Genomic DNA, 21,025 nt, shown 5'->3' on the forward strand with positions numbered 1-21,025 from the left:
TCCCTACAGAATATAGCCTAAACTCACTGAAAAATTAAGTTTCATACACACCAGAAACTCATTGTAAATCATCATCATCATCATCTTCCTTCCAAGTATTGGGCCATGTGACCCGTTACAGTCTTGCATTTTACTTTTTGCAAGACTTGAAAGCAATCAAATGTCCTTCCGACGGGTTGCTAGCCTGAAGGAAGTAAGACCATTGGTGGGGCTGCCACCTCTCAGCTAATGGACTAGCTGAAATCGCAGCATTTCCTCCATAATGGATGTAATGGTTATACCGCCGTGACTCTGTCAACAGGGCTGGGAACAGGTTTTTTCATCTCGGGAAGGTGAGGTTGGCCTTTGGGCAGGAGAGGTTATGTCATAATCATCATCAACATCCTTCCAAGTACTGGGCCATGTGGCCTGTTACGGTCTTGCATTTTCTTTCCATCGCTTCATTGGACGTCCTATAGATCTCTGTCCTCTTGGTTGATAGCGTAGGATCTCCTTTGGTAGTCTTCCAGATTCCATCCTTTGAACATGACGTTTCCAGTTTTCTTGGTAATCATAGATGTAATTGATTACTGATTTCACATTCAGTCCCTTAAGCACATCTTCATTTCTTATACGATCCCATTTCGTATAGCCTGCTGTTCTGCGCATGAATGTCATTTCACGTGCTGTAATTCTGGAAATGTCTTGAGTTCTTATTGTCCATGCCTCACTGCCGTAGCAAAGCGTTGGTCTGGCTAAAGTGTTATAAAGACGTAAGCAAGTGTGTTTTTGGACAAGAGATGGCTTCATGATATGATTTATGATTCCTGTTGTTCTGGTAAATTTGGTTATTTTTGCAGAGATATCAATTTCCCCTTGGTAAGATAAATTGTATCCCAGATAATTCAATTCGTTGACTCTTTCCAAAATTTTATTATCTAAACAGATTTTACTTGGGATAGGGTCCTTCCCCTTAAAGGCCATTATTTTGCTCTTTTGTGGTGAAATGATCATGTCGAATTTTGAAGAGACTTTCTGGAGATTAAATACTGACCACTGAAGATCATCTTCTGATGATGCTACCAATGCAACATCATCAGCAAAGAGTATGGCGTCTAGATGTGTGAGATATCTGCTGACTGGGATTGATCCATGCCTTTCATGCCTCCATTCCTGTATTATGTTGTTCATATAGATTATGAACAACAAAGGAGAAAGTCCACAACTTTTTCTCACACCTCTGCTGATCGGTTTCCATTCAGTCTGATGATTACCTAACTTTATTGCAATAAGGTTGTCACTGTACATGTTGTATATGTTATCTATTAACTGTTGTGGGACATTATCTTTTGCTAAGATATTAAGAAGTCTGTTCCTATTAACTAGGTCAAAGGCTTTCTTAAAATCAACAAATGCTATGTGAGTTTCCAAGTTAAATTCCCTGCGTTTTTCGACTAAGATTTTCAAGGTAAAGTAAGCATCAGCACATGAGCGTCCCTTTCGAAATCCATGTTGTTCATTTCCAATCACATTTTCATAATACCTGAATAATTTTTCTCTGACAATATTTGAGTAAATTTTGTAACCTGAGTTGAGTATACTTATCCCTCCTGTAATTTCCACAATCTTTCATACTGCCCTTCTTATGAAGAGGAATAACTATAGCTTTTTGCCAATTCTCTGGTGGTCTGTTGCCATTCCAAATTAAATTGATGAATTTGAGAAATCTTTGCTTGAAGATGTCACTGGAATACTTGAATAATTCTGCATTTATTGAATCTTCTCCATTTCTAAGTTTTTTGAGTATTAGCTCCAGTTCTTCGAGTGTAATGGTTTCCGAAGACTTGTTAAGAGATGTTGGCAGAAGAAATGGCTCAATATTTGAACCTCTCCAAAGGTTCCAAAAATAAATGAGCCACTCCGTTAGAGGTATTGCATTAATGCGTATGTCTTCTTTTACATCATTATTTAGTTTCTTGAGTATTTTATAGGTCTGTGGTTGTGGTCTTGTTATATCAGTCTCCAGTTGTGAAACAAAGTTTTCCCAACTCTTTTTGTGCTTTTTCTGCACTTCCCTTTTTGCTATTGCTCTCTTGTGGTGATACTCTGTTTTATCTTCTAATTTGGAAGGATGTTGATGATGATTATGACATAACCTCTCCTGCCCAAAGGCCAACCTCACCTTCCCGAGATGAAAAAACCTGTTCCCAGCCCTGTTGACAGAGTCACGGCGGTATAACCATTACATCCATTATGGAGGAAATGCTGCGATTTCAGCTAGTCCATTAGCTGAGAGGTGGCAGCCCCACCAATGGTCTTACTTCCTTCAGGCTAGCAACCCGTCAGAAGGACATTTGATTGCTTTCAAGTCTTGCAAAAAGTAAAATGCAAGACTGTAACGGGTCACATGGCCCAATACTTGGAAGGAAGATGATGATGATGATGATTTACAATGAGTTTCTGGTGTGTATGAAACTTAATTTTTCTGATTTCGTGCAGACCACTTATACTTGTGGGTGTCCTTGTGTGGGAACATTGTGTTCATAATCTTTAACTGATTGAAGACAGTGAAATCTATTAATTTCGTTCCATTGTTATTACAGGTTGTTTCTCCGTGGATTCCGATGTGATTCTGAATTTTCTCATTACCAACTCTGGCAATGAAGTCTCCCAGTAATAGTAGCATATCTTGTTTGTTAATTTTATTGACTATCTTTTGCAGGTCATTATAGAAATCATCACTTTCGTTTGAATTGCCCTCCACTGGAGCGTATATCCCTATAACTGTAAGATAACCCCTGAATAGTTTTAGTCTTCATTGGATAATCCTTTCATTCCAAAAAGTGTAGTTATCAATTGTTGATCTTAATCTTTTGTGTACCATGAGCAGTACACCCGCCTGTGCTCTAGTATCTCTGTCAACCCCACTGTAAAACTGTAAATAATTTACTGTCCCTTTTGATCCCTGAAGCTTTCTTTTTGTTTCTGAAATTGCCGCAATTAAAATGTCTTCTTTTGCGAGAATGTCGTCCAGCTGGTCATCTTTGTGTGAGATACCTTGTACATTCCAGGTAGCACATCTAAACGTATTTTTCTTCTTCCAATCTTTGTCCATTTCACTGTCCTTTTCAATGCCAGGAGAGGTTATGTATTCCACATAAAGTTAATTTTAGATAATATACAGAACAATAACAAATAGGTAATATGCCAAGTTCTTCATGATATAGATAAAATACATATAAAGTGTATAAAATATCATAATTTTAAAATATTCACCGTATAAGGAAACTTCAATCTTCAAAGAATATAAAAGACTTGTTTATAATAACCATAGCAACTGTCACTAATCCTTCACAGCACCATAATTTTCATATTTTCCACAAAAAAAAAACTACTATAAAATTTAGGACACCAGTAAGTGTATATTACAAAGATGACTTTTAAGTTTCATAACAACAGCATCAAATCTATATCAATTCAGAAAAAACAGAATTATACAAGTACTAATACAGAGCTTCTCATATATGTAATGATATAGTCATGGCCACCTGAAGATGAATCCTCATTGTAAATCACGTTTGTAATTCCTATATAACGCTGTTAACGGTTTATTTCGTTCTCCCGAACCTGCATCCATCTTTTCCTTACATGTTCCAACTCGCAAGACCAGGATTAATCCCCCCCTTCATATTCCGTATTCCCGCCTCTCTCTCGTTCAAGGAAGTTTATTTATCTGCATACCAACCCTCCTCAACTCTTTATCTTCTGACAGGAACTTGGACGTTTTTTCTTCGTATGCCTCCTTCAATGGATTCTTCCTTAACTTAACCTCGTTCATTTTCTTCATATTCCTTTTTTTCCTCTTCTCATTGCTGTCCTCTCTTTTGTACATAATGTAATATTTATTAATTAATTTTTTACTGTACTACAGCATTACTCATGTGTTATATCTGTATTTATCTTACAGTGCCTAGCTATAAGTTCTTCTTTTCGTTTTACGTTCAGTCTTCAATTTTCTTCGTTGTTTCTTTTGCCTTTATGTTTTGTTGTTAATTGTTGTGTCTCTACAGTTATTCTGTTATTTTGTTAGTTTTTAATTTTTTCCTCTATTTTTATCAGATGTTTTTCCTCATTGTTCTTCCACTTTTATTTTTAATGTTTGCCTTGTGCTACTCCACTGTTAATATATTTTTTCTTTGCGGAACTCTGTAATTCGGCTTCTCGCTGTTTTGGTTTCCCAAATAAATAAATAAATAAATAAATTAATTAATTAATATTGCCTTTTGGGGCTAAGATGACTCTTTGACCAAGATGAAACTACTGTATGTTCACGATCTAACCTTACCTCTGGTGGTCGCATGTAATAACCACATAATAAAGTACACTTTCGGAGGACCACTTAAATGTTATTAAGAAAACAACGTTTTGTAAAAAATAAAGAGCACACAAGTCACTAATTTATTTTGTTATACGTGAACTAAAACACACCATTACTGTATGTACTGCCTGTACATATACATTCACACACATGAGGTAAGCACTGAAACTAAAAACACTAGAAATATGATTTACGCTTGAAAAGACGTAAGTAAAGTTGTGCCAATGGTTTGGCTGAACTTAAAAATGTTAGCACTGGTGTGCAGTTACATAATTTCAGAGACTGTTGTCTCCACATGTTATTCGCGGCATGTCTCTTCCGTCCCGCCAGCAAGGTGCTGCACTCTATACACAACTTCATCAACAAATACATTATATAAATAAAATACTACAATACTACAATATTGTAAATTTAAAAACAGAAATAAATGATATAATTACTTGCTTGTAATTGTTAATACAATATGTGCAATAACAATGACCATGCGACATAGAACTGTACATCTGAGAAACAGTCTTCTCTCAAGTTGAAAACAAACAAAAAAAACATGTTTCTTTATTTTTAAAAGAGATTTGAAATACCAATTTTCACATCTGCAACATCTTCAGTCTTCTTTTAGATGAAAGTATCCTCACACAAATAATTCAAATAATTTTTCAATTCTTTCACCCTCTTAAGTGATTTTCTGAAAATTAAAGAATACGTGTTTCTTTATTTTTAAAGGAGATTCCAAATACCAATTTTCACGTCTGCAAACATCTTCAGTTTTTTAGATATAAGTATCCTCATAAAAGGTATTCAACCCCCTTTCTCCCTTGTTTCACTACCCTTAAGGGTATTTTCGAAAAACAAAAAAAATACGTGTTTCTTTATTTTTAAAGGAAATTCTAAATACCAATTTTTAAGTCTGTATTTAAGTTTTTGACATATATATATATGCTTATTGAAACAATTCACCCTCCCACACCCACCTTTTCACCCCCTTAGCAATGGAATATCCAAAAATGCTCCCTTAGTGAGAACCTACACTCTAATATAAATATATCCCCAAAATTTCATTTCGTTCTCTCCAGTAGTTTTGGCTCTGTGATGATGAATCAGTCAGTCAGCCAGAACATGTTATTATATATATATATATATATATATATATATATATATATATATATATATATAAAAGGGTAGGCGAAACATGTACCATCTAATACCATCTAATGTATCAATAGGGAACATGCATAATTTTCAAAAATATTTTTTTCGAAAAGTACACCAATGAAATAGTACTTAAACGTATTACATTGTGGTAAGTTGCCTTGTTTTCGACCATTAAAAAAATATTTAACAGTGCCTTTCCGCAAGGCGAGTGAAACGGCCTCTGACGTAAGCGGCGCACTGTGACGTCACAATTCAGTACCGCATGCAGCTCTACCAGCCGTTGTGCATCAGCCGTTGCTAAAAGCCGATTGTTTATTATTTATGATTGCGAATAACTTTGAAATGACAGAAGAAAGGTTCAAAACAGCACAGTCAGACAATCTACCATGTGTAGATGTCATCATTCTTGAAAAATAGTGACTTTTGTGGTCGCAGAAATTCACGGATAAAAAGCAAGTTTGTAAGTGGCGTCTTTTATATACGTGCAATGTACTGTAACCCATAGTATTAGGATAACAACAAACCTGGATAGATATCGCATCACTTTCAACATTTCCTTCTAGACTGATTCCCATATTAAAGAATAACATTACATTTTCGGGCTTTCAGCATTAGTAAAGTAAGAAATCGGATTTCAGCACTAACATAAACATATAGGTAGCATTGTAGTACTAGTCCGCCTCTGTGGTGTAGTGGTTAATGTGATTAGCTGCCACTCCCGGAGGCCCGGTTTTGATTCCCGGCTCTGCCATGAAAGTTGAAAACAAATAGTACGAGGGCTGGAACGGGGTCTACTCAGTCTCGGGAGGTCAACTGAGTAGAGAGGTTTCGAATCCCACCTCAGCCATCCTCAAAGTGGTTTTTCGTATTTTCCCACATCTCCTCCAGGCACCTAAGGCCACGGCCGTTTCCTTCCCTCTTCCTTGTATATCCCTTCCGATCCTCCCATCCTCCAACAAGGCCCCTGTTGAGCATAGCAGGTGAGGCCGCCTGGGCGAGGTAATGGCCCTCCTCACCAGTTTCATCACCATACCAAAAGTCTCATGTTCCAGGACACTGCCCTTGAAGCGGTAGAGGTGAAATCCCTCGCTCAGTCCGAGAGAAAACCAACCCTGAAGGATAAACTGATTAAGAAAGAAAGAAGGAAAGAAAGATCATAGTACTATAGGGCTACAATCTATCATTCCCAAAAAAATATATATTTATGGTTGGGACAACTGGCCTACCCACTTCTGGGGCCCATGAAAGAGAAACATTAAATATCTTTGTGGAGGGAAAAAGTTAAACATGATAAAGATAAATATGACTTCATCTAGTTTTCACAAGTCGGGCTGACGGCTTCAGACGGTTGAGGTGCTGGCCTTCTGACCTCAACTTGGCAGGTTCGATCCAGGTTCAGGCGGTGGTAGTTGAAGGTGCTCAAATACGTCAGCCTCGTGTCGTTAGATTTACTGGCACGTAAAAGAACTCCTGCAGGACTAAATTCCTGCACATCGGCGTCTCTGAAAACCGTAGAAGTAGTTAGCGGGGAGTAAAGCCAATCACATTAATTACATTTGCCTTTTAACAAGCTGAGCATATCAGGCATAAAAGTGTCCTGGTGACATTTTAGTCGTTCAATACAGGAATGTCTTTGGGTGCTGTGACTTTTACTTTTTTTTTTGCTTTATGTCACACTGTCACATATAGGTCTTATGGGGATGATGAGACAGGAAAGGCCTAGGAATGGGAACGAAGCGGCCGTGGCGTTAGGTACAGCCTCAGCATTTGCCTGGTGTGAAAATGGGAAACCACGGAAAACCATCTTCAGGGCTGCCGGCAGTGGGGTTCGAAACCCACTATCTCCTGGATGCGAGCTCACAGCTGCGCGCTCCTAACCACACAGCCAACTCACCTGGTATTTTTACCCTTCGGTTTATTGACTTGGCTTGTATAACCTAAAACTTAGGCTAAGTTGGATAATATTTTAAACACCAACATCACTATTTTCACCTGTGTGCAATTATGTTATTTATTTCATTAATATTAATATAATTGAGCATTGTTAACTTATAAGACCCCAACAGACCAGCATTGTTTTTGTGTAGAGTTATACATTTGTTAAATTCACGTTATATTCTTGTTATATTATAGAGTATTTAGATATAGCCTAAATTTTTTTACAAATTAAGTCTTCAGTAAAGACATATATAACTGTCGCATGCCAAGATAAATTGGTAGAATCAGAGCTGTCAACATGGTTCATAACCCCTTTGATTTATTATCTTGACATGGATCACCCAAAACATAGGTTACGTTTGGAGAATACTTTAATAATCAGCATTAATTAATGCACTGTTTATTACTTTCATATTCCAAGATGTAATTGAAGCACTTAAATAAAGCATCATACATTAAAATTTAAAGTTTTACCACTAGAACAGCTGACATGGAAAAGTGATTGAAAATTCAAACAAATTCATCTTACGTTAAAATCTTCAAAAAAATAAACTGTAGACTTTTCCGATATATCACCAGCATTTTTCCGGCTCGCCAAAATCCATTTCTCCCTAGTTTTAGGGTATTTGGAACATTTATAAACAATTTGTTTGGGATGGTATGCGATGTGCTATTGCACATCGGAACTCTACACCATTTATAAGTTTTCTGCCTCACTGTCTGCACAGGATTCATTTTAAGTCTAAAATATACCACTCAGATTATTATCCAATGTATAGACCTTGAATTTAACTATGCCAGACACTAACATAAAGTAGAAATACGCAAAGTGTATCCTGCTTCTCACAGCACACTATGTGTTATTTCGCCTGCTAATTCAGTCAACCTGTACGCTGATGTCAGACCAATGAGATCGCGTACTTGCATCACATGACAGTTTCGTACATTGATTTAGATTTTTATCATGTTTGGAGTTATTATTTGTACATTCTGATCACATTTTTGAATTCTGCATGAAATTTTGAATCAGATTAGCATATTTTTAATTAAAACCCTGGATCATGCATGTTCCCTATTTTATGCTAATATTTTGATGAGGACAAAGTCCTAACTTTTAAGATTGTACTGTATTGAATAGATGGGAGAACAATATAAACATTCTAGTGTTATTTAATACAAATACTTTCAATACGGACCCAAATTTTATCACGTGTAATATCAAAGCCAACCAGGCAAACGTTAAAATGAATAAGTATTTGAACCTTAAGATCGGTAAAATCTTAAAAGACATAACATTTCTCAAGGACTGCCTGAAACTAGGACAAATACCTAAGTTCCTTAAACCACTACAAAGGAAAAATATTCCATACCAAAAGTCAAACAGCACTCAAAATAAAGTAAACAACATATGGCTGAGAAATGAAATTAAACAAATGTACAAGAAAAAAATCATTCCTAAATTTACAATTATACCGGATGCATTTGACCATCTCACACCATTCATCTCCACTTGAATGGAGTTCTTTTCTTAGGTACACCGACTATAAACTGACCACTATATTAGATAGAAAACAAAAGACGATAAACCACAAGCTAACTTGTTTACAAAAACCCGAATCCAAAGCCCTCAACCAGAACAGGAACACTAGGCTTTCTATGCCTTCGTTGACGAACATTCCCACTTCAATGAAATCTGACAGTTTTCTCAGGTAGTGAAATGGATCTCCTCAATAAAGGCATAAAATACAGTATAACTGGCCTAATCCACAAAAGATCGAAGATATAATCAGCACCATCGCTGAGACCGAATCTAATATTAACAAACCGATTCCTTTAGAGAAACAAAATTATGTAAAATACGAAATAAAAAAGAAAATGCCTACACTCGTCAATGATATATTAGCTAACAATAATTCTAACATTTCAAAACAAAACCTAAAACTAAAAACTAAAATTAACAACAATAATGTCATAGTAACTAAGGCTGATAAGGGCAATACAACAGTTTTAATGAATAAACAAGACTACATCAAAAAAGCAAAAGATTTTTTCTCCGATAAAACCTACACAATAATCAAGAAAGGTCCCATAGTAAAAATACAACGCAATCTAAACACACTCCTTCAAAATTCAATATTCCTACTAACCGCTTTTTCACGAGAGTTTAATCCTGATGTAAACAAATAGGCAGAGCACCTGGCCTTTGCACATGCACATGGACATAGACGTAGTTGATTGGAGAAGCAACCGTCGCACTCACTCGACTGTATGCAAGCTTGAAGAAAAGTAGTATGTCGCATTAATTTTATTTTTATTTTAGTTTATTACATTTAGAGAGTTTAGAAGAGTACATAATCAAATTAAAATATGGTTGTCATATATACCGGTATATGCATATGCTTTTTAAAATAAAATAGTGATTAAATAACGAGAAATGAAGGAACAAGGTGTGGTGTAATACTGGAAGTCTTCTCGTAGTGGGGGAAAGTCCCAAGCTGTACAGCGTGGAGATAAGGTGTTGCATCCTGCAGCAGCAGTAAGTGAGTCGGTATTCATAGTGAGAGAAATGGAGCAAGAGGTAGGACCATCGCGTGTAATGAAGCACAAAAGGGGAAAACCGCTCAGAAGTGACCATAGGCAGTGCATTGTGACCGAGCTTGATAGCTGCAGTCACTTAAGTGCGGCCAGTATCCAGTATTCGGGAGATAGTAGGTTCGAACCCCACTGTCAGCAGCTCTGAAAATGGTTTTCCATGGTTTCCCATTTTCACACCAGGCAAATGCTGGGGCTGTACCTTAATTTAGGCCACAGCCGCTTCCTTCCCACTCCTAGCCCTTCCCTGTCCAATCGTCGCCATAATACCTATCTGTGTCGGTGCGACGTAAAGCAAAAAAAAAAAAAAAAAAAACGGCAGTGCATTATGAATGTGTTCAATAAACTAAGTGAACAGAATCCAGGTTTACTCATTTATTCAGAAGTTCAGATCTTCGCACTGTCTACGTAGGCGGTGCGAAGCCCTGTACGTCTAAACACATGACGTTGACGGGGTGGAGGTCGATACTACACGCTAAGCGAATCACAACTCTTTCTTTGGCAGAGGCGTTGACATACCATGTTTACATCAGGATTAAACTCTCGTGAAAAAATATATAAATGAACTAGACTATCAAAAAATGATCACTCTGAATCCGAAACTACCTACAGCAAGATCATTACCTAAAATACACAAGAAGGATAACCCCATTAGACCAATAATCAATAGCAGAAACAGTCCCACTTATAAAACTTCTCAATTCCTCCACAAGTTCTTAAAAATACATTTTAAATTTCACAATGAAAAGCCCATCAAAAATTCTATCGAACTTTGCGAAACTTTAAACAAATTCAATTTACAACCAAATCACGTTTTATATTCGTTTGACATCATGAATATGTACTGAAATATACCCGTCAATGAAACTATTACCATAATAAAAAACAACCTTTCCAATCATAGCACATTAAGTAAAATTGAAGTAGATGAATTCATAAAGCTATTAAGTTTTGTTTTACACAATAATTACTTTACTTTCAACAAAAAATATATAAACAAGAAGGCTTAGCTATGGGAGACCCAATCTCCAGCGTTTTAGCGGACATGTACACGGACAATCTAGAATACAACAAAATAGTAAAAAACATCAACGGACTCAGTTTATGACTCCGTTTTGTCAACGATACATTAGCAATTATCGATAAACAACTTAACGATAGTGATAACATCCTAACGTTCCTAAACAATTTAGACAATAATATAAAGTTCACAAAGGAAAACGAAAACAACTCAATCAATTTTCTAGACATCAAAATCACGCGAGTTGTAGACAAATTTGATTTCCAAATTTACCGCAAGCCTTCATTTACTCCAGTAACTACAAAAAACGAATCTTTGCACCCGAATTCCCATAAAAAAGCCACTTATTACAATTTAGTATACAGGGCATTAAAAATCCCTCTTTCACCGAATAATCTAAAAAATTAATTAGATTTCATAAAAGAAACGGCCAGATTCAACAGGTTCAATCCAGATATGATCAACAAAATCATTAATAAAGACTAAAATCAACCACAAACCTTTCTCCAATTAAACCCAACAAACCAAAATTCGCAAAGTTCACATTCACCAACCCAAAAATCCATCAAATTACCAATCCCTTAAAAAAAAAAACACGACGTAAAAATCGCTTACACAACGCAGAATACAAATCGAAATTTATTTTTTAATCATAACTCAGTCAATTCAACTAATAACAAATACTCAAACTCAGGTATATATAGACTCAGATGCTCAGTATGTAATTGTTCTTATGTTGGTCAAACTGGCCGCTGTTTCTCAACTAGATATTTGCAGAACTTTATAACGCCCAAAAACATAAGTTCTCTGCGATGAGTAACCACATGAAGGAAACAGGTCACAAATTTACGACAATAGATCAGGACCTACAAATCTTAAAAAGAATTGAAAAAGGTAAACTCATGATGGAATATGAAAACTGTATACATCTTCCTAGATCAACAATTCAACAAAGACAAAAACTTAAATGACGTTATAGATAATAAAAGTCCTCTTTATGAACAGATTCCAATTCTATTAAAAAAAAATTCCTTCTGAATTGTAATTTTTATAAAATATTTAACACCAAATCAGTAAACACTCCCACCAATCCAATACACACACACACCACCCCACCGCCCCTTCTCACGCTGCCGACGCCTCCTCCTCGCGCAGCGAATAGGCCCTTAGCCACACCTTCTCAACCTCAACCCCCTCCACCAAGACTTCACAAACTCTGCACCCTTTCAATTTTGCAAGAGTGCAACATTTTGGACAATAGGATTGTCAGCTTAGGGTAGAATTCTGTGAAGTCACATCATAGGACTGTATTTACTACCTGACAGACTAAATTCACACACATACCTTACTTTCTTGCGGGATGCTCTTCTGAAACTAAAAGAGATATACCACATCAGTTAGGTCAAAGAATGTGATTTCATCAAGACAGAGCACTGGTACGTCGAGGAAGGACCTTGCAGCAACCTATGAACCCTATGTACAAGGGGACTCTCAGATGTTCGGATCACCAATTTTATGAACACGTGTTAATAGCAGATACAAAGGTAATCACAAAAATAAGGTCTCCTATATTTTTATAAATACATAGACCTGTTTATTTCTACAATGGTTTACATCATTTTACAGCTTGAACATTTTGCTATTTTTCTACATAATCACCATTTCGGTCGATGCATTTTTGTAGACGCTGTGACAGTTTTTGTATGCCCATGTCATACCAACTCGCCGCCATGCTGTTCAGAAAGTTGTGAACCTCATCTTTCACCTCGTCATCTGTGCTGAATCGCTTTCTGGCCAAATGTTCTTTCCACTTAGGGAACAAGTGATAGTCCCCGGGGGCCAAGTCGGGACTATAGGGTGGGTGGGTGGGTGTGTGATGTTCCATTGAAACTGTTGCAGGAGAGCAACGGTTTGCCGGACAACGTGCAGGCAAGTGTTGTCATGGAGAATGTTAACGCCCTTGCTTAACATTCCTCTTTTCTGGTTCTGAATTGCCCGTCTGAGTTTTTTTGCAGGGTCTCACAGTACCCGTCAGCGTTAATTGTGGTCCCAGCGGGCATAAAGCCGACCAACAATACCCCTTTTCGATCCCAAAACACAGTTGTCATGACTTTACCGGCAGACTGTGTTTGCTTGAATTTCCACGGCTTTGGCGAAGAAGGATGCCGTCACTGGCGTGATTGTTGCTTGGTCTCAGGTGTAAAGTGGAACGCCCAGTTTTCATCACCTGTGACAGTTGAGTCCAAAAAGTTGTCCTGTTCGGCTGCAAAGCGTTGAAGAAATGTGCGGGAAGAATCAACTCGTTGCCGCATGTAGCCTTCAGTCAGCATGCGTGGTACCCATCTTGCACACACCTCGCGGTATTTCAACTTTTCCGTTAAAATTCTGTGAGCGGCACTTCGAGAAACCTCAGGAACTAAAGTGCAGAGATCATCCAGTGTGATCCGCTGATCTTCACGCATGATTTGTTCAACCTTCACGACTGTCTCGATGGAAATTGATGGTCTCCTGCTCCTTTTTGTCGTGAATTTGTCTGACCGGCTGCAAACTCTCTACACCACTTACGAACATTTTTGACATCCATGCACGACTCACCATACACTTCCGTCAATTTGTTGATGGATTTCAGTCAGTTCAGTACATTTTGCTTTCAAAAACCGAACAACTGCGTGCACTTCGCACTTGGCGGTAACATCCAACGGGAGCTCCATTCTCAACGGCTGCCAAGCCAAGACTGAGGGCCTCAGTGCAGCGTGCACATGCTTATATGCAAGCACGGGAAACACTCTTCACAATATTGTGACTAACAGCTACACGAACAGAGTTCTGTATTTATAAAAAAAATAGGAGACCTTATTTTTGGGTTTACCCTCATATTAGGTCTTAACAAATGAAGTAATGAAGCATCTATACCATATGCAAGAAAATAACTATTAACATTGGGAAAGTAAGTGGTATGAGGTAGTTATACCAGCGCATCTACAGTAAAACCCCATCACATATAAGACCCTCCCCCATTTTTTTGGCCAGGAGAAATAATAATAATTTTTGCCTCGCATATTAGACCCGACATACAGGTAACTAATGATGCATGTTTACTATAGAGCTCCTTTTAATAGGCATTGTATAATGGGAAATGGTCAGGTTATTACTATTTTCGGTACGGTATTCCGGGGACATTATTGCATTAAATATCGGGATTGTACGGTATGAATTGCTGTTACTGTAGGTTACTTTGTGGGTGACAGTACAAAAAACTGCATTCTACATTTACTCGCATATGACTCATTTTTAATCCTATTTTTAATGCTGGAAGATCGAGCAGGCTCTTATAAGCGCAATTCTTAAAAATTATGAGTGTATCAAAATATTCATTCAACAACTATATATACGAACATCCTCGAAAATATATTTCAAAAGAAAAAATTATTCAGGTTTCAAAAAATACAATTATGGATCATTATACAATATTAGCTTGATATAAATCTACCACAATTGTGGCATTCTGGTGCAACCAGATCGTCAAACGATTGTGCAAGGGCACATCCTCCAGCAGCAGTGGGAGTTCTCGATGCAGAAAGTGCAGGTAGCATGGGCCCGTCCAATGGCCCTCAAAGAAATAAGGTCTAATCAGGCGATCCCCCAAGATTCCACACCAAACATTCACTCCCCATCGTACTTGATGGGCTGCCTGTCACACCCAGTTAGGATTGTCTAGATTCCAATAGTGCATGTTGTGGCGATTGACGTTCCCATTATTGTGGAAACACGATTCATCCAAGAACAAGGTATGCGATACGAGTGCTGCATCATTGTCGAGCCTGCCTAGTAGCCACCAACAGAACTCCATTCAACTTCAAAATTCCGCCCATGGGCTCTTGGTGTAGCTCAAGATGGTATGGGTGAAATTTATGTTCATGCAGTATTCGCCAGACGGACAGCTGGCTGCTGTTCACCTGTCGTGCAGTCGCCTTTGTACTGATGTGTGGATTATTACAAGCTGCCCCCAAAACGGCCTCTTCTGTTTCACCCGATGTAACGGGCCTATCATGGACTGGTGGCTGGTTGGAAATCATGCCTGTTGTGCTTAGGCGTCTTTCAGCATGGTGGAATGTCGTAGCAGCCAGGTGTCGCCAGTTGGGATAACGTTCCTGGTACAGACATAGTGCCTCGCACACATTTTGTCTTGCTTCCCCATAAATGAGGAGCATGTCAACGTGGAAAACATGCCGAATGGCAGCAGAGATTACAGTACATTCAGACCCTAACCAGCAGAGTATGCGCAGGGCACAAGATGAATAACAGTGTCATTCTACTGTTCGAATGTGGCAAACGTGGGCCTGTGTTTATGTATTCAAACTTTATACCGATGCAAAAATATTCAAACGATGCAGGATTTGAACCGCCGCTGGCACATTCTGCCAATTGCTAGGTGAACGCCTAATCACATCCGCTATGCTACACTGCTGGAAACATGCTGGTAGTACGAGAGCAGAGTACATGTGCCATCTGGTTCGTTGTTTAAGAAATTAATTACCACACTGTTACCTAGTTTTATGCATTGATTCCCCTCTTCATTACACCCAGTCACGAGACACGACACATTAACGTATTTACATGGTAAAAGAACGTTGCTAGATGATTTCAAGGCGTCATGTTTCACAAACGGATGATATAGCATTTCGCTAGGGTTCAGAATCGTGTGCAAAATATGCTCACTGAACATTAGTACCATTCAGTACGCCTACAGGGGAATAGCACCCCTATAACCATGTGCACGTTAGTTGGGCTGCAGCAAACGATATTGGAAGGGACTGCTGAATCACACTGCATATTCATAATCTGTCACTTTGAACATTTTCATTTTCACCCCTTCCTACCCTCATGGCGATGGGGACTGAATTTGGATTTGAACGACATTTGGAATATTACTATGAATCTCACCGACCTTGAAAACGATGGATTCTATTATTTTTATAATTCACTACATTTCCACCCCTCACCTCTAAGGCTGCTAGTGGTGTCTTACCCCCACAGTGTTTCTTTCCAGATAGTAGTAAGTCATGTGTATAACAACTCTGGTTGAGAGATAAGGTGGAACATCCACACATACATCCATATTATCCGCCATCTTGGACATTCTTTTTCGTCTCTTTCTTTTACCCCCAAGGCGATGGGAACTGAACTCGGACGAAAACAGCATCCAGACTTTCAGAAAACTATGGATTCGACTCCCTCCCCACAATGATGTGCCCAAATAAGGAGTGCAATTGAATTGTTCTTCCTTCTGTGCAGTGGTTGTCCTTATCTTGGGTTTTTCAGCAAAATGATGTTTTTCCACTTGTTATGGTAATTTCTTGATAGTATTGTAAGCCGTAGTGTTAAGCACTGAAAATACTTCAGTTGTGCTGAAGTATACTATACTTAGCTATGGGAGACCCAATCTCGGCGTTTTAGCGGACATCTACATGGACAATCTAGAATACAACAAAATAGTAAAAAACATCAACGGACTCAGTTTATGACTCCGTTTTGTCGACGATACATTAGCAATTATCGATGAACAACTTTTTACGTTTATAAGCTGCTCTCACTTCTTCGTTCTACCAAGATGTTTGGTTTTACCCATTTTTACACCCAGCTGTTCCTAGGCATTCCCTTGCTGTTTTTACTGTATGCCACCCATTCTCTTTCCATATCTTGCCAACAAACACCTTGCCTGGCATACTGATCAATGAAATACCTCGATAGTTGTTGTGATCCTTCCTGTTCCCTTGCTTACAGATACAGTAGATACAATTACTGTTGTTGTCCAATCATGCTAATCTTATTACTCTATTACTCTATGAAGTCATTTTATCCCTGCCTTCTCTCTACATTTCACCATTTCAGGTCTAATTTCATCTATTCCTGCTGCTCTATGACAATGGAGTTTATTTACCATCCTTTCCATTTCCTCATGCGCAATTTCACGAACATCATTGTCCGCCTCCCTATGAGCTTGGTTGTTTGTGATGTCACCAGGAAGATTTCCTTATATGTTGAGAAGATTTTTCAAAATATTCCTTCCACCTGATCACGGATTCCCTAGGATCTATTGAGAGTTCACCTGATTTTCCCTCCCTTAATAAGAATATTACTGTCCAGAAGGATTTCCCCTGCTGCTTGACTTAGCCTTTACAGAATATTACCAAAATCTTCCCACACTTTTTCTTGGATTCAATAACTATTTGTTTCACTATGTTTCTTTCATCTACGTACAATTCCCTGTCTGCACCAGTCCTTGTTTGGAGCCATTTCTGATATGATTTCTTTTTACGTTTATAAGCTGCTCTCACTTCTTCATTCTACTAAGATGTTTCGTTTTACCCATCTTTACACACAGCTGTTCCTAGGCATTCCCTTGCTGTTTTTACTGTATGCCACCCATTCTCTCTCCATATCCTGAACTTGCTTGATGCCCATTGTTTGGAACTTTTCACTAATCATATCCATCTACTTCTAATTTCCTCGTCCTGGAGATTTTCTACTCTTATTCATCTGCAAACAGATATCACATTCTCTACCCAAGGCTTAGAGATACATAGTACACTACAGATCAGTTAGTGATCCGTATCTTCAAAAAATCCCCGGAAGACCAACACACTTCTAACAAATTTCCTGAATTCAAATTCAGTTAATATACAGTCTATTATGGATTTGGTGCCCCTACCCTTCCATTTTGAGCAGCGAATAGCCTTATGCATGAAGAATGTATTCATAACTGTTAATCCCATACTAGAACAGAAGTCCAGTAAATACTTTATGTTGGCAATTGGGCTGCAGTGTGAATTGATGGTAGAATTTCTTGGTTCAAGGTACTTACAGTGCTTAGACAAGGCTGTAATCTTTCACCTGTATTATTTGTAGTTAGACAAGGCTGTAATCTTTCGCCTGTATTATTTGTAGTTTACATGGATCATCTACTAGAAGGTATACAATGTCAGGGAGGGATTCAGTTAGGTGAAAATGTAGTAAGCAGTTTGGCCTATGGCGATGACTTTGTCTTAATGGCAGATTGTGCTGAAAACCTGCAGTCTAATCTTAAAACTTGAAATAGATGCAATGAGCATGAAATGAAAATTAGTCTTTCCAAGACTAAATTAATGTCAGTAGGTAAGAAATCTAAGCAAACTGAATGTCAGGTTAGGAACACAAAACTGGAACAGGTAGATAATTTGAAAGTATTTAGGATGTGTGTTCTCAGAGGATGGTAGTATAGTAAGTGAGAGGGAATTAAGGTGTAGCAAAAAAAAAAAAAAAAAAAAAAAGGCTAATGCAGTGAGTTCACAGTTGCAATCAACAGTATTCTGAAATAAGGAAGTCAGCTCCCCGTCGAAACTACCCTTACATTGGTCTGTTTCCAGTCATGTTATTGCTTGGGCTTACCTTTCCTGGTATGATGTTGGCACTATATTTTAAAGTGATGATGGTATCATGAATGTTTTGCCTACGGAAATTTATATATAGTGACCCAAAGATAGTAAAAGGGCTTATCGAGGGAATAAGATACCTTTTTATTTTGGAGGGGCAGCTTGCAGCACCTGTGTTTCAATTATATAAAACTCTGACCGCAGTGAACAATCCGGTAAGTCACATTACCTAAAATGAGATATCTACACCAGTTTATTCTCTTATGCATCCTCCACATTTGTGCATACACAGGTAAGTACTGATCCTTCTCCTTTCTGCATACAGAGAATGTGTATAAGCACATATCTACATTTTGAGATATCTGATCACCGGGCGAGTTGGCCGTGCGGTTAGGTGTGCGCAGCTCTGAGCTTGCATCCGGGAGATAGCGGGTTCGAGCCCCACTGTCGGCAGCCCTGAAGATGATTTTCCGTGGTTTCCCATTTTCATGCCAGGCAAATGCTGGGGCTGTACCTTTGTGCGACGTAAAGCAACTAGCAAAAAAAAAAAAAAAAAGATATCTCATTATGTATTCGACCATATAAGTTCCTTTTATGACTTATCAGCTCATTCACTGGGGGGCAGAGAACAAACCTATGAAATGGAGGTGATATAAGAATGATCATTCAAAAGCCAAAATCTTGAACACGAGAAGGAAATATAAAATTCTTAATATGTAACCTCCGAAGAGGAGTACCAAAATTTAATAGGCTAAGTCAAGACGTTTTGAACCGGGCGAGTTGGCGATGCGCGTAGAGGCGCGCGGCTGTGAGCTTGCATCCGGGAGATAGTAGGTTCGAATCCCACTATCGGCAGCCCTGAAAATGGTTTTCCGCGGTTTCCCATTTTCACACCAGGCAAATGCTGGGGCTGTACATTAATTAAGGCCACGGCCGCTTCCTTCCAACTCGTAAGCCTTTCCTATCCCATCGTCGCCATAAGATCTATCTGTGTCGGTGCGACGTAAAGCCCCTAGCAAAAAAAAAAAAAAAAAAGACGTTTTGAAACCTAAGAGTTCCCTTCATCAGTGCTGATAAGCATAATAAATCTATCACAAGATTCTTTGGATAATGTACGATTGTATATTTTAGATTCTAAAAAATATGTTTTAACATGAAACATCGCTATATTCTGACTGGCATTTTTTGGCCAACTCTGTGTAGGCCTATTGCATTCAGTGAATTTGCGCTGTTTTGGAATTTATCACTATAATTGTGCAATTTTGTACCTATATTCAAAGCTGTGAAAGTATTATCATTGAGGAAGTCAATGAGTAATTCAAAATTAGCTGAACAGAATGACTTGGTGAGTGAAGATAAGGAGTTGGAAGAAAAAAAAAAAATTAAGCTGCAGTGTAACTGTACTGTCAAAGACTATTTTGGGTTGAGATGCAATGTGAGGTAAAGGTCATGATAACAGTTGTCATTAGAGAGTTGGGAAGTATTTAAAGAAAAGAAGCCTGTTTAAAAATGAAATATATCCTAAGCTTAAGACGCAAAGGATAGAAAATTGAGTATGTTATACTTGTAGACCCAACAATGTGCACATAAGTGCTTTCAGGTTTTCTTTCACATTACTGCCTAAAATTTATATAGTAGTTAATTGTTTATTTTCTTACCTATCATGACCTTGGTCCCCAAATCCTGACACGTTATCAAGCTCCTACTGTACATATTATTAATAAAGCTGGAATTTATGAAAACAATATAAATGCATGATGGTCTATGATGTTTCAGCATGAAGCAGTGTCTAAGGGTTATAAAGATATAGTTCAATTGCTGCTAGAAAATGGAGCCTTTGTGAATGCTCCTGGTCTGTACAACAACACACCCCTGCATGATGCTGTCATTCATCAGCGTTTGGATATCCTACCTTTACTACTTGCATATGGGGCAGATCCTGATGTTTGTAACATTGAAGGGAACTCAGCTAGGTAAGACTTGTGAATTTTTTTTTTTTTTTTTTTGAAAATCTGATTAAAATGATAGTATTCCCTATTTAGAACAGTTCTCAGCTGGTGTTGGTGTGTGTGTGTGGAAGTGAGAAAATGTTAAAAATGATCTTCAAACAATCAGCATTAAAAAAGTTAAAATATATATATATATAAATAAAATAAGAGTTTTGTTTGTACATTGTTCAGAATTTTAAAAGGATGGTATTTCTGTATCGGCCGTATCCATAGTAACAAGGAAATGCACTTTTTAAAATTTCCGTAATTTCTGTATGTATGTACACGCATCACGAGAAAACGGCTCAAGAGAATTTAATGAAAATCTGTATGTAAAGTCTGGAAATAAGTCGCTACAATCTAGGCCTTAATCTTATTCACGCCGAGAGAAATGGTAGTTTAGGGAAGGCCTAAAATTTCATTCTCAGATATTTGTTATTAGTGGTCCTGTCCTAATGAAAATCAATATGGAAAGTTGGAGAATAAGTCGATACAATCCAGGCCATAAATAATTTTATTCGCGCGGATGGTTCATGTTTGTGGGTTACTGTAGTCACGTCCTAGT

General features: G+C 38.0%; 1 protein-coding gene across 3 annotated transcripts in view; it reads left to right on the forward strand.

Annotated features, from left to right (window-relative positions):
• Positions 1 to 21,025, forward strand: part of LOC136875934 (BRCA1-associated RING domain protein 1) — a 200,257-nt gene that overhangs the window by 50,680 nt on the left and 128,552 nt on the right. For all 3 annotated transcript variants that reach the window (XM_068225354.1, XM_067149556.2, XM_067149562.2), the window contains exon 5: positions 20,249 to 20,445. In XM_068225354.1, coding sequence (XP_068081455.1) covers positions 20,249 to 20,445 — 197 coding nt within the window. The remainder of the gene's footprint in view (positions 1 to 20,248; positions 20,446 to 21,025) is intronic.

Source organism: Anabrus simplex, chromosome 1, assembly GCF_040414725.1.
Source record: "Anabrus simplex isolate iqAnaSimp1 chromosome 1, ASM4041472v1, whole genome shotgun sequence".
In the NCBI taxonomy this organism is placed as follows: Eukaryota; Metazoa; Arthropoda; class Insecta; order Orthoptera; family Tettigoniidae; genus Anabrus; species Anabrus simplex.